The 15,188-nt window shown below is 40.1% G+C and overlaps 1 protein-coding gene across 11 annotated transcripts in view; it reads left to right on the plus strand.

Annotated features, from left to right (window-relative positions):
• The window catches only part of MBTD1 (mbt domain containing 1), a 125,988-nt gene that overhangs the window by 77,383 nt on the left and 33,417 nt on the right, over positions 1–15,188 (plus strand). For 5 of the 11 annotated variants that reach the window (XM_079967395.1, XM_079967401.1, XM_079967402.1 and 2 more), the window contains exons 2-6: positions 4,922–4,981; positions 5,731–5,932; positions 8,324–8,463; positions 12,426–12,540; positions 13,197–13,282. In XM_079967395.1, coding sequence (XP_079823521.1) covers positions 4,922–4,981; positions 5,731–5,932; positions 8,324–8,463; positions 12,426–12,540; positions 13,197–13,282 — 603 coding nt within the window. Of the gene's footprint in view, positions 1–4,921; positions 4,986–5,730; positions 5,933–8,323; positions 8,464–12,425; positions 12,541–13,196; positions 13,283–15,188 lie in introns of all 11 variants that reach the window. The other 6 variants (XM_079967400.1, XM_079967399.1, XM_079967396.1 and 3 more) reach the window with 3 other exon arrangements.

Genomic DNA, 15,188 nt, shown 5'->3' on the forward strand with positions numbered 1-15,188 from the left:
GAAAGCTTTCAGGATTAATGCTATAACGAAGACTTTAAAGAGAAATTGCCAAATTAAGATATGCTGAATGCTGACAATGAGAAGTTTCACTGGATAAAGTACGAAAGATGTAACTTTTTCATTTAAAATGCATTGACTTTAATGCATTATATTTGTGACGTTGAAATGCTGATATCAGCATAAAGTTGCATTTCCTTTGTTAAATGTGGCTTATTTGTAATTAAACTTAAAATACAGAACATTCTGTTACGTATATAAAACCAGTGTGGTGTGTTGGAGTAAGACCTGGGATACCAGGGTTCAAATCACCTCTTGGCCATGAAGCTCAGTGAGTGACTTTGGGTCAGTCATTGCCTCTTAGCCTAGCTTATCTCACAAGGTTATTGTGAGTATAAAATGGAGAGAGGGAGTACAATTTATGCCACTTTGAGCTCATTGGAGGGAAGTGGGATATTAACTTAGTAGCAATAATAAGTAAACATTGAGCCCTATTTTAATGTGTGTGTTAAGAGATACAGTAGTTTTTAAAAGTTTTAAATTTGTGACAGTGTTGCTTTGGACACTGCTGATGCAGAGCTTTATTCTCAAACTTTTTAGCGCTTTCCTCCTTAACTTTCCTTTCCATTATGTATCTAGACTAAACACCTTTTTTGTCTTAAGGCAGTCTTCCCCAGCCTGATATCCTCCAGATGTTGGCCTACAAATCCCTTTATCCCTGATTATTAGCCGTGCTGACTGTGGTTGATGGGGATTGTAATCCAAAACATCAGGAAAGCATTGGGTTGGGAAGGCTGTCTTAAATGACGTGTGGCTTTGTCTTGCCTTTCTACAATACTTGATTGGGCTTTAATAGGGAAACACTCATGTGCATGTATACTGACTATTCTCATTTGCTTCAGTCTCCTGCCCCATTAATTTGTCCACTGTTCTCTATTCTGCCCATTGTGCATGGTCTGTATACCAGAACATGGTAGCATGTCTGTCTTGCAAATCTTTTACTTCCTTAAATAGAGTATCAGCAAATGCCTTACAAAAGCTTCTGAATGCATAGCTATTGGAGGGAACACTGTGTTCTCGATGTTGTGTTGTCAGTTAACATGAGAGAGCATTTGGATCTTACAGACCTAGCTGGTCCCCTATGTGAACTAATTATGCATTCTAGAATAGTCCCAAAGCCTTCTGTAATGTTTGTTGGTTCCTTGACAGATCTGTTGCTATGGAAAGTGCTCACTGAGGGTAAAAGTTCTGAAAACTTATGGATTAGTGTATACTGGAAGACAACTGGGTCATACCTTCTGCTATCACTGTTGGTACCACAACACACAACAGCATGTGCATTAAATCTTATGGGCCAATCATGCAACCTGCTGCACTAACAATAGGTTTGTAGGATACAGACCAATTATTATTCTGTTGCTTCAGTTCTTAAAACAAATTTTTATTGGCTTTACTTTTTATACAGATACAAGAACCATTAAACACTTATGCAGCAGTGCATCTAATGGTGTTTTTTTTATCCATTGACTTTAGACATGAGCTTACACATTCAATGTTCAAACATATTACTTAATGTAATCTCTCCACTGAAAAGATTGAGCCGTTAGGATAACAATGTCTTGATTTTGGTCATTAACATAGCTAAAGAAAGGGGCCCACATTTATTGGAAGGTGTCTCTTTTCATTAAGCCTTTAATTGTCCTCTTGTGTCTGGTGAGGCGCTCAAACATTGCTGCACCCCAGATATTATTTCCCCAAATGCTCAGAGTTATTTCAGTCTGGTTCTTTTATTATTGAGCTATCATTAATCATGCTGCGGTCAGTAAGAAGCCTACTAGTTCTCTGTAGTGAATAGTGGAGCCCAAGTCTATGTCCAAAGATAGTAAGGCTAAGGTAGGATTTGGAAAAAGAGGTTGGCTTGTAATTGTGGATATAATGGAGAATATTGCAAAAGTTCCCACCAAACATGAAAAAACCAAGTTTTCCATAACCATTCCAACATAAGGGGCAAAGGGAGGGATTAAATTTTGCCAGCCTGACTGTCACCCAGTGCCAGTGGAGGCCTCCTGTAAGCAGGCAGAGATTGTTTTATGAGGAGTGGGAATGGCCCAGAGACCTCATTTGTGATCTTCAATTGAGTGGCCTAATTCTGATTCCCATACAGTTTGAAGGCCTCCAGCACCCCCTGCTTCATGAACTAATAGATTGTTGTATATAGGGAAGCGGCATCTTTCAGGTCATATGCTGGTTACAGCTGCATTGTTATAATCTGTAATGATTAGCTATGGCTGTAAGACAGCAATGAGTTATTACTTTGACTTGTCAGTTGGTTGTTGTAGCTATGTAAAAATTGAGGTCACTGACAAATGTTGCCTAAAGTCAGTGCACGAAGCTGTTGTTTGACATGAGCTAGGCAGAAAAGAGGTGTTTAGAGATGGGGTTGGGAACTGCTTGTCTGCATGACATTACAGAAGACTTTTGGTCAATTTTGAAGGTATCTATGTTGGTGCAACATTATAAGCATAATGTTTAGCACTGCAGCAAATGATTATGTTGAAGTTGCTATTGACAGGGATGGATGAGCTATTGCTACAACTGATTCATATCAAAACCATTTTGTGCATCTTCACAGTCACACAACTTAAGTTTCTCTTGTCTCTTTCTTGTTCTTCAGATTGCAAGTGCCTTGGGATGAGGATGGATTTATTTATTTAGAACATTTATTGGCAACCCAAGTGACAAAGTCCTCTGGGTAGTTCACACGGAGTACAATTTAAACATTGATTTTCAGTGTTTTAATTAATCATTCCCTGCCTTTCAAAACTAGCACTAGCAGCATAACAGCATTTAAAATCAGAGAAAAACAATCAGTCTATGAGTATTCTGGGGCAATATGCATCTTGCTCTTCTTCGCCAGGACTTGTTAGATCCCTGAAATGTTTAAGCTGTAAGCTAAACTAGAAAGAATTGTAGTCTGTGGCCATAATAGTTTTTAAAAGTGGACAATCATTGCAGCATATATTTAAGTAACTGTATTAGTTATGCTGCAAAGGTAATCAAGTTCTGTGGTGCCTTAACTGCACTTGGGATAGTGGTGTCTAGCTCTCTCTCTTTTAAGTTCTCAATACCATGCTGCTATGCAAACTTGCCACCCAAGATGAATAAAATTTCAGTGGGTGATCATCACAGAAATACTAGTACTTCTTTAAAATTATAGCGGAAATTATAATAGAAAACATACTATGTATGTAACATGGATGGACGTTTCTAATTTTTGTGAACGTCCAAATATGTAAAATTTACTGTGACTTTTGCTGTTGAACACTGTATTTACTTATCCTGCCTCACCCTACAAATTATGAAAGTTGCTGTGTGAATACGTGTATGTTAAGTACTCATGTGTAATACAGTCATTACATTTCCACAGGCTCTTCTGTCATCCCAGTAGCACGTATGAGCAATTCAAGTTTGCATGACTATGCTTTGCAGGTTGCAAACACTATCTTTTTCTCTTAATGATGCTCAGGTTGTGTCTAATAGTTATAAGCAGTATAATAGTTATGGGACAGAGATAGCTTTGGTTGCCTTGGTGGATAACTTAACAATGGGAACTGGACAGGGGGAGTGTGTCCCTGTTGATTCTGCCTGACCTCTTTGTGGCCTTCAAAGCTATTGACCATGGTAGCCTTGCTGGGATAGGACATGGAGGCCCTGTTTTACAGTGGTTCCATTCCTTCCTGGAGGGGCCAACCCAGAAGTTAGTGCTGGGGGACTCTTGTTTGACACCTTGGCTGCTGGCTTGCGCAGTCCCTCGATGTTATGTTTTGTCCCTCATGCCACTGGGAGAGGTAATCCAGAGTTTCAGAGTTCGGTGTCACTAGTATGCTCTTTTTCTCCTTTCCACCTAAATCCAAGGAAGCTGTCTTGATTCTACTGGTGTCTGTGATCAGTAATGGACTGGATGAGGGTGAGCAAATTGAAATGTAATCTACAGGTAGGCAAGACGTAGATGCTCTTGGTCAGTCAGAAAGCATAACAGGGAACAGAGATTCCAACTGTGCTATGTGGGGTAGCACTCCCTCTGAAGACACAGGTTTGCTGTTTGGGCATGCTCCTGGACTCAGCCCTGATCATGATCACTCAGGTTTCTTTGGTGACCAGGAGTACATTTGCACAGTTAAAGCTAGTGTGCTAGCTGTGCCTGTTCCTTGAGATGTCTGATTTGACCACAGTGACACACACCTTAGGTACATCCCGTTTGGAGTACTATAATGCCCTCTTCTTGGGAATGCCTTTGAAAAGTGTATTGCTCTAAATGTTGGACATTCAGATACTGCTGATAGGTCTGGAACTGTTATGGGTGGAAGACACTATTTTTCAGTGGTCTGCTCCTTTCTAATTGCTCAGTATTGGAAGGTAGCATTTGATGACTTCTGTTCAACTATATACCTGCTGTATATCATAAGGAACTACTTTGTCCATCCTGCCATTGAATGGGATTGTCTGATTTATGGATTGGGGTGCTATTGATATTTGGATAACAAATGAAATTATTATTTTATTTTTACAACAATTTCAGAAGTGGCATTTGTTTTAGCAAATAAAATGTGTAGCATGATCTGCACTATGCAAGGGATATCTCCTTAGTAATGGCATTCTGAGATTGCGCATGGTAGAGCAGCCATTCACATAAAATCTAACTTTTGTGATGCTTGTTTTATTCTATCTCTGTCAGTTGCCATGGAAGTGTTTCTATGACAAATCATTAACTTTATGGGAATAGTCTACTTCAAAGACTGAGAATATGTGACGGAAACAGATGAGGGGTGGGTTGTGCTTAGTGGCTAACAAAAGGGGGGAGAATGGACCCTAGAAGTTGCAAAGAAGAACAATGATACACTCTGGCTCTGGCTTTTCTCTCTAGTTCTGGTGTGAAATGAGAATATACCACAGAAAAGCTCCACAGTTTTCTGAAGAGAAAATGGTAGGTCAGTGAGCTTAATTCCCTTCTCTGGGTTGTTACGTGGGGTTGCATCAAGTGTGGTGTAGTGGTTAGAGTGTCGGACTAGGACCTGGGAGACCCGGGTTCAAATTTCCACACAGCCAAGAAGCTCACTGGGTGACCTTGGGGCAATCACCTGGTCTCAGCCTAGCCTACTTCAGCTAATGTATGCTGCCTGCTGCTTAGCCAGAAGTGGATGAACTGTTGCTGAACAATGCTGGGTATACCAACACATGATAAACTTACCCTTGAATTCTGCAAAAGCTATTTGAGGACTTTGGTGGCATATTTGAAATCCGTAACTTCAGTACTGATGCATTCTATAGAGAAGCTAGCAAACCAACATAATTTTTGTATAGCTCATTGCTTTACATTTGCCTATATGTAAAGCAACATAAGTGCTCCTCTGTGATTTTTACAATGGAATATATAAGGGTAATAAATTAAATGTTTGTGTTTGGTTATTGAACATAATTTAGTTGGGTGCTCATCCTGAATATTGCTTTGTGTAGTGCAAAGTATTTCATTTTTAGTTTATTGTATACCATGGCACCTATGTAACATTTGCAAATTGCTTTTCATTTTGTCTGTCTACATGTGTTGTTTCTCTGTGTAACTTAAGATTATGTAGTATGGATCTTCCACACTCAGTGGAAACCTTTTAAAATGCTGAAATATCTCTTTCAGCTCCTTTTGTTGAGAGGTTTTAACATTTTAGCTTTTCTTTTTAGACTGAACATTCTTCAAGATCTGAAAGGAAGAGACGTGATTCGTTCGGGATGTTTGATGGTTATGATAGCTGTAGTGAGGATACCAGTAGTAGCTCAAGCTCTGATGAGAGTGAAGAGGAAGTTGCACCTTTACCCTCAAACCTCCCAATTATCAAGAACAATGGACAGGTCTACACATATCCAGATGGCAAATCTGGCATGGGTGAGTGTATGATTTTTCAGTGGAATGCTAAATCAAATGACCACTTCTTATTTCTCTGGTGCCAACTTCTTTTTTCTGCTTGGATGTTAGGAGCAGTGACCAAAGACTGATGCACATATGTGTCGCTTTGTGTGAAGACTGTTCTACTGTTTCATGTCAGTAAACTACAGCTAAACTGCTCCTAGACAACCATAGAAGTGTGCTTAAGTCCTAACAAAGTGCGTGCATGATTCCTTCCTTTAGCATGCTTACAGAAAAATATTCAGAGTCAGGGTCAGGAAGAAGGGGACATCGCCACACCTGAAAACTTAAAAGATATTGGCTTGGATCCATAGTTTCCATAGGTGGTAATCGACTACACTCACTCAGAGAAGGCTTACTGAAATTAATGAATTTAACTTAGTCATGTTCAGTAATTTCAGTGGATCTGCTCTAAGTAAACTTGAATATCACCCCCTGAGTTCCCCTCACAGGGCTTTCTCACTGGAGAAGAGGAGGAGGTGAATTTCGTCCGTTCCTGCATCTTACTGCAGACACTGAATAGTTGCTCTGGTGGCTTGTGGGACCATCTTGAACAGTGTTGAGGTGTTCTTGGGGGAACAGGAAGCAGCAACAATTGCCACCTTCCCTTCCTCCAGTGGGAGCCTGTACTGAATCTCAATCGCTTCCATTTGAGGAAGTTGCACCTTGGATCTAGCCCATTGGAGAGGTGGCACACGCTCCTCTACCAACGAAGCCACAATCTAAACCATCCAGCATTTCTGCTGAAATCTTCCCAAGCCATGCTCCAGATTTCCTCTCCATGTCTGTGCATGCACACAAAGTTCACAAAAATTGATACAGAAGAGGTTCTAATCCCACTTGGGATAGTAGGGGGCAAGATAAGAAAAGAAGAGCAAGATTTGGGATGAGGGAAGCTTGTGTGTGTGTTGCCTTTTATCTGAGGATCACAGGGTGGGTGACAGTATAAAAACTCAAAAATACACAACATAGTAACAAACAAGACAATAACACACCCCAGCTATTTAAAGACTTATCTGATTTTATGAAAACAAATGTTTTAAGTAATCGTTTCTAGTGCAGTATGCTGTTTATTAGGGCTTGGCAATATCTGGTTTTCAACAACGTGATATATCATCAGCTAAACATCGTGATACAGTGGTGCCTCGCAAGACGAAAAGAATCCATTTTGCGATTCTCTTCGTCTAGCGGTTTTTTTGTCTTCCGAAGCAAGCCCATTGACGGCTTAGCGGATTAGCGCTATTAGCGGCTTAGCGGCTTTTAGCGGCTTATCAGCTAAGCGGATAAGCGGCTTAGCGGCTTAGAAAAAGGGGGAGGGAAGTCGGAAAAAGTCGGAAAAACTCGCAAGACATTTCGTCTTGTGAAGCAAGCCCATAGGGAAATTTGTTTTGCGAAGCGCCTCCAAAACGGAAAACCCTTTCGTCTAGCGGGTTTTTCGTCTTGCGAGGCATTCGTCTTGCGGGGCACCACTGTATACCAGTTGAAGTAAGGTTGTAACTATTTAGAGGCGAATGGGGTAATGTGCCTGCAACTGCTACTACTTTGGGGTCTAAAACATGTTTACTTACCTTTAACATATTGGGACAACTGTTATTTTATAGTACAAAGCAACAGGGGCGTCAGGAATCATGCGAGAAGCGATGACTGGCTTCACATTTTCCCCACACCACAATTTTTTTTTACAAAGCACACACATACATCATGATTCATGATACATCACCATGTCAGATATTATGAAACCATTATCACGATGCAGACCGCAAACCAATTTTGGATTATATATCAATACATTGCCCAGCCCTACTGTTTGTAGCATACTTGTGGAGGATGCCTTCACCCAGTTTTGGAAGGGTTTTCCCCTCAGCCTGCACATTGAGTACAGGCCCTTGACTCTCCTGAGAGCCTTTATGAAGGGCTGCTGGGGAGAAGAGAAGAAGGAGCAGGGAAGTCAGCTTCTGCCAGCCTTCTTCTGTGGGTTAGATCTGGAGAAAAGCACGTTATGCTCAAATAAGTAAATTATTTGGAACATTAAAACTTTTTTTTTGTACAGTGGAAGTGGTAGTTCATTCTCTTCAACAGAAATGAATCTCCCATGTCAAATTAAGGAAAGAAAGAGAAATAAGTCCAAGATAAAAAGCTGTTTAGAATCTACATAGAAGCTATTAAATATCTGATTGATGAAGGATTGTATTATAAAGATAATATATAATGCATATTTATATTTGGGGTGTGTCTAAGTGTTGATAGCCAACACACATTTTGAGTTGACTATCTTCTATGTGGACTGCATAGAGCCATGGCTGCTTGACAATGAATGTGGCACTTTATAGTATAGATGTAATACATTGGCCATCTTTCTCCCTTTATCAGCTACCTGTGAAATGTGCGGGATGGTTGGTGTCAGAGATGCCTTTTACTCTAAAACCAAGCGCTTCTGCAGTGTTTCCTGCTCAAGAAGTTACTCATCGAACTCTAAGAAGGCCAGCATTCTGGCCAGACTTCAGGTAACGGTACAGTCACAGTTTTATTATCTTTATTATATAGATAAGCTTTAAAACAGATTTTTTACAACGCAGATTAATGCTTTTTTTTTAAAAAAAAGTTAACTGCTTTCAAGTTAAATATAATATGAGAGCCCTATTGGATTGGACCCCAAAGTCAGCATCTGGTATCCAGCACTGGCTAACCAGATGCTTCCCCAAGCAGGTGTGAAGGCAACAGCCCTTCTCTGTTTGTCAACAGCATTAAGCGCCTGCTTAACACGCATCTCTTCTTCCAGGCATTTGTTGCTTATTAATTCATTAACTTGTCCATAATATTGCAATTTCCAGAAGGGTAGCAGCATTGGCCTCCTGTAGCAAAAACAACAAAATTTGTGGCGCCTTAAAACTAACACATTCATTATGGCTCTAGCTTACTTTGTCAGACGCATGAAGTGAAATTTTAGTTGGCAGTTGTGAAAATAACCAAATTGTAAGGTGGAAGTTGAATGACAATGAGATGCCTTGGAAGGCAGGCTTGTGCTTGCTCACAGACGGCCCCCAACCTAAAACAGTTACTCACCATCAACAAAAAGCCACATAGCAGAGATAAGGACACAAGGACCAGACCTAGAACCCAACTCTACTCCCATGACCACTGCGGCAACACTGTAGCAGGATAGAATAATGTTGTCCACAACTTCATGGGCTCATTCGTCTGCTCATCTTCCAGTGTGATTTATTCCATTATCTGCCAATAATGTCCTTCTACATAGGACAACCAGTTAAGTCTCTGTGCAAAAGAACAGCAATAGATAGACACAAATCTGCTAACAGAAATGGCAGCGTTCATAAACCTGTAGGGGAATGCTTTAATATTTCAGGACACTCTGTAACTGACCTTAAGGTGGCCATTCTGGAATGAAGGAAGTTAAAGGATGTGGGTGGCGCTGTGGGTTAAACCACAGAGCCTAGTACTTGCCGATCAGAAGTTCAGCGGTTCGAATCCCCGTGACGGGGTGAGCTCCTGTTGCTCGGTCCCTGCTCCTGCCAACCTAGCATTTAGAAAGCACCTCAAAGTGCAAGTAGATAAATAGATACCGCTCCGGCGGGAAGGTAAACGGCATTTCTGTGTGCTGCTCTGGTTCGCCAGAAGCAGCTTAGTCATGCTAGCCACATGACCCGGAAGCTGTACGCCGGCTCCCTCGGCCTATAGAGCGAGATGAGTGCCGCAACCCCAGAGTCGGCCACAACTGGACCTAATGGTCAGGGGTCCCTTTACCTTTTACCACATGAAACAGCTGAGTTAGAATTTATCAGTAAGTTAGATGGCATGAGTTCTAGGTTTGCCCTTGTTTGTGTGGACAAACTTTTTCAGTTTGGTGAAAAGATCTCTGCCATAGAATTTAAAATAATACAGAATAACCACCTGTATTCATTTGTTGTTTTTGTACTGTTTTCAAAACTGTTTTTAGTTTGTGTTTGACTTGAAATGCATATGGAAGGCAATTTGTAAATTAATGAATTAAATAAAATGCAGAGAGGGCAGGATTCAGCGAAGTTGTTGCGATGGGAGAACAAGGTCTGTTTGCACACTGGGGCTGCTCTCCACCACCACCCCACACCACCTAAATCTGCTTTGCAGAGCTGGGAGAACCTCCATAACAGGTTTAGGAGGCGTGTGAGAGGAAGGGCAGGAAATATTGTTGCGCAAATGGACCTTTCCCCCCGTGTGCACTTAGTACTAAGTTGGATTTCACTCAAAGGATTTTTATTATACTACATGTGTTAATTGACTTACCTCTGCCAGGGATATCTGACATCTTGTTTCTTATGAATGGTTCCCTGCCCCATTATAGTTGTAATTCAATTACCTTAGCAAAGCTGGGTAAATTATTATCAATCTGTGATTAGAAAAGTGTGCCTACATGTTTAAGCTCTTATTATCATGGTCCGTAATCTTTGTATCTCATTGCCATTCAGCTCCCACCTTACAGTTTTCATCCTCGCTTTATGCATCTGAAATGGGCTTGAGTCCACAAAAGTATATATCGCAATAAATCTTGTAGTGTTTGAGGTGCCACAAGGCTTAGTTGTGTTTATTGGCTACAGTAGTTACATTTTATTGTATTGCAATATTTTATTATGTGGATTGTGTTGTGTGCATATGTTGTATGTTTACATAATGTAAACTGCTGTGAGATAATACAGAAAAAGAGCATTGTAGAAATGTTTAAATTAAAACTACTCACCACTTGAATCTAACCTAGTGGTTGTTACCACATCTCAGTAAAACAAAGTGTAAGTTTTACGATATGATATCTTTATTGTCATTGTCCCATACAGAACAATGAAATTGAAAAATCTACATTCAAAAGACATTCAATTTGTTATTTGTACAAATCAAGAAGTACAAACCATTATTTGGGGGATCAGGAATGAGCCATTATAGTAATAGTAATGATGATGGTGATGATGATGATAATAATTTATTTATACGTCACCCACCCGGTTGGGTTTCCCATCTATGCATGACTTCCTCTTCCTTTTGCACAATGAACTTAATAGATGCTGGCTGGTTTGTCAAACCACATTTTGCTATGACAGCAAAACTAGCAAAGTTGTTTGAGTAACCTATCTGAACCAGGATCAGACAGTTCATGGACAGATTCTTCCATTCCAAACCATTATTTGGAGGCTAAGAAAATGTGATACTGGAATGTATTTATTTAATAAGTTAATGTAAGTTAGTTTGTACAAATGTAGTTTTAGTTACCTTGGGTTGTGTACAACACTGCTGTTCCACTCACACAACATACTTCCACATGTGCAGTGGAAATGACCCTTCTCTCCCCTCTTGTGAAACCCCTCCAAATCTGTTCCAGAGAGTTAGGGGACCCTCTGGAGCAGATTTTGTGGGCATGCAGGGAGAAAGAAGACGTCCCGTTAAATAAGGGAGACACTGCTCATGCAGCATTACCTTCTTTAGATCTTCCTTTCAAACAGCTGCATTGATATCACTGTGCATATATGTCGGAGAACACTTTAAGTACAAGCTTCAGATACACAGATGAGATTGGACTGAAGAATGCTAATCTCTAGTGCCCCCTCCACTCCATTACGTAATGGGTGTAAAAGTTGCTTTAAAGCTCAGTAGTCCAAATACTTTCAATTGGCCTCTGCAAAAGCCGGTGTAAGAATAATAATAACATTTTATTTAAAAATTTTATCATGTTTGCAATGTACAGTTTTGCTAATGTATAATGCCAGCCTTGAAGGAAAGATTGTACAATGGATTTAACTGCCAAGGGCTATTTGCACCTGCAGTGTTAGATATCCTTCTAACAGCAGAATACTAATGCATTTTCATCTGAGAGCGCTTGTTAAGCTTGAAAGATCATGACTAATTCCATTGCTCTCTCCCAAATCCTAGTTCAAGAGTTTTGAATAATTAGGATTCGGTGTTACTTGTAATGTTAGAATGCAGTGATCAGAAACATGATTTTTATATATTAAGCTTATAAGCTACATTCCTCCCCCCCCCCCCATTTTTGCTTGTGTTTCCTTTGAGACATCAAAAATTAAAGAAGATATCATGCCTTGATAGGTTTTGGTAGCATCTGTTAGTTTGTACAGTCCTTCACTGAAACAAAATATATTTTTGTCTGCGTTTTGGGCTTGGATTGCACATCAGTTTTGTAGCATATGGAATGCATGCTACACCTTTCCTATTTTTGTCAGTGCACAAATGCCACGTGATTATAGTAACATTCAGTATTTAAAGAAAATTCAAATTAATGTTAAAATAGCAGCTGGCTAGGTGGTCTTTCGAATGGGATTTACCCAGAAACTGTTTTTTAAAAAAAGCTTTCTGATTAATTCTGTTTCTGAAACTGCAGTTACATTTTGTGCAGCAGATTTCCAGAAACCCTGCTTCTAAAACGGCTTGATGTGAGTTTGAAAAGAACCTTATTCAGCTCTTGTTGTTTTAGGGAAAACCTCCAACAAAGAAGGCTAAAGTGCTACAAAAACAACCTTTAGTTGCTAAATTAGCTGCATATGCCCAATACCAAGCAACGGTACAGAACCAATCAAAGACGAAAACAGGTAACGTGGATGTTAGAAGTCTCTGAGGAATCATTATTGAGTTAACATTCAGTTTTTCAACTTTGGGGAATAATTTCGAGAAGAATTGTAAGTTTCTCTAACCACATATTTCAGCAATTTCCCAATGAATAAGAGGAATAACGTTTTCTAGTATTGTGGGGTGGGGTCTTTCATCTGAAGCTGAAGGGCATTGGTTGTTGGGGTGAACCTGTGAAACATTCTGAGGGGCTTGGCTCATGTGCCCTGCTTTTCACCCTTTCAGCTGTATTGGCATTTTCACCAGAACACGTTGGCTGCTCTAGGGGTAGATAGATTTCTTTCCCATACTGCTATATCCGTTTGACTGGATATAATAACTAACTGTCATATGAATCCTGATGGCATCAGTGCATGAGTTAGAATTGGTTTGTTGCTTTTTTTGCTTCTGGCCTACATTAATTAGTTCCAGTCTAATCTATATTCTTTTGTAAAAACAAGTCAATTTTCTAGAGGATTTTCTTTGGATAATCCACCATATGTACCTTGTGGTCATGCTTACAACCCTGCATTTCTGTTTCCTCCCCCACCCTAAAAGAGACTGGAAATGAATTTATATGTATTAAAAAATTTATTTAGTAAATTATGTACACATTGCTAAATAAAGTAACTCTTTCTAGCATCTGTTCCAGTGGAAGGCTTCAGTTGGGGCAACTACATCAATAGCAATAGTTTCACTGCCGCTCCTGTTAATTGTTTTAAGCATGTAAGTATGTTGCCTTTGATTTTATTATTTTTAGTAAATAGCTATGAAATAATTGCAACAGAGAATTTACAGACAGCGTGGTGAGAGTGGACTTCCCCTTCCTCCTACAGCTCCCTCTTCACTCCCCCAAATCTGCTTCTGAGAGCCCACCATTAAAGCAAATTTTGGGGGTATGTGAGGGGCTGCAGTTGGTGGGGAGTGAGAAAGTGTTGCTGGCAGACCAGCACAACTGGATTTTATCCTATGGCTTTCCCCCCAATCCTTAGGCATATATGAAATTTTACTGATCTAACAACTGCAATCTTGGGAGCTTCCATTTCAAAGATGCATGATGCTATTCAGTTTAAATGCTAGCTGTCAAAGTTGTGTGCAAAGTTTCAAAGCAAGTTTTGGATGTGGTTCTTGCCTGTGTACATAGAACCGATTTACATACTAAGAAACTGTCTTGAAATCCTGTGGTCCTTGAGAAGCAGCCCAGTTAATTGAAACCAAGTTAGTCTATTGGTTTGTCAGGCTTGGGTGGGGACCTCAGCCCAGCCCAATCAAACAAAGTCCTTTGAAACTGCCTGCAGATCTTCTGTGAACAAAACAGAGCTCTGCACTGTCTCTCCTTAGAAGCAGCTGGAATTCAAAACAAGCGTGTTTTTCAGGTTAGTTTCACAAGAAGGAACATGTTGTAATATGCCACTCTGTCAGTAGTAAGGTGCATTGTATACAAGGCTACATAATAACAATAAGGTTGTTCCTTTTTATAACAGAGATCAAGATAAATAAATTGCTTTATTAGCAAATAGGCAGACACATCCACAGCAAGGTTGTTTTAGGAATGGGTTCAAGTGATGCTTGTAAAACAAGACTGGTTTGGCTTCTGAGTGTGCTCTTGCCAGTGGAAGAAGAACCGATTTTTGCCCATTCCTCTCCCCTCTATTGCACTGGAGGGGAAATGGGCATAAATTTGTGGCCTTTCTCCCGCCCTTCTGCTGGATGGGAAGTTTTCTGTGAATGGAGAGATAACTTCAGTTCATGGAAGTCAAACTTTCAATCCAAGCCCCTCTTCTCTAAAGCCCCAATTGTGATGAGTTCAATATTTCCTTTGTGCTGCATGTAGGGCCAGTTTAATCATTAAAATGGTGGACTGTATAGGTAATCATCAGGATTAGGAATATCACTTTGTCCTGTGTTTTTATTGATCTTAACATTCATAACTTTAAAAGACAAATTCTACTGCCATACTCATCCCTTTCCATGATCCCATTCTCTCAGCACATTATAGCTGCTAGATCAGAGGAAGCAAATGTGATAACAGTAATTCTGACTGGGTTCCTTCAATCCCTTTTATGAATGAAGCGTGACCAAAATGAGGCAGGTGCTGAATCTTTTTTGCCTTGTAGTAGTTTGCTGTTGCCACCTGCTTGTTTAACTCGTTGGTGGTGCAAGTCGTGCACTGTCAATGACTTTAGACATGTTGGGAGAGAACAGGCCAAAACCAGCAAGCACCAAGGGTGTGGCTGCAGCAAAAAGATAAATGATTTGTATCAGCAAGCAGAGATTGTTTCCTTCAACCAAATAAACCCGTGCAGCATGTGAGAGAAGAAGGATAGCTGCCTTCTTGATGGTCTGGTTATCCCTGACAGACTGGTTTGCTTAAAAAAAAAAGAAAGTTGAAGCAATTTAAATTTATATATGATTCTGGGGATTGTGGAATTGTGGAATTGTCTTTAAGGCTGCAATCCTACACATGCTTTATTAGGAGTAAGGCCCATTAAACACAGTGGCAATATCTTTTGAGTATAGAATGAAGTTGAAGGTTTCATAAGACTTATGAGTTTTCAGAACAGAACTTTGTCTTTATGAAACCACTAATTTTCAGACTCAATTTGTATCCCGTGCAGGACACAGAAAAGCT

This window comes from Podarcis cretensis, assembly GCF_951804945.1.
Source record: "Podarcis cretensis genome assembly, chromosome: 2".
NCBI classification, from domain to species: Eukaryota; Metazoa; Chordata; class Lepidosauria; order Squamata; family Lacertidae; genus Podarcis; species Podarcis cretensis.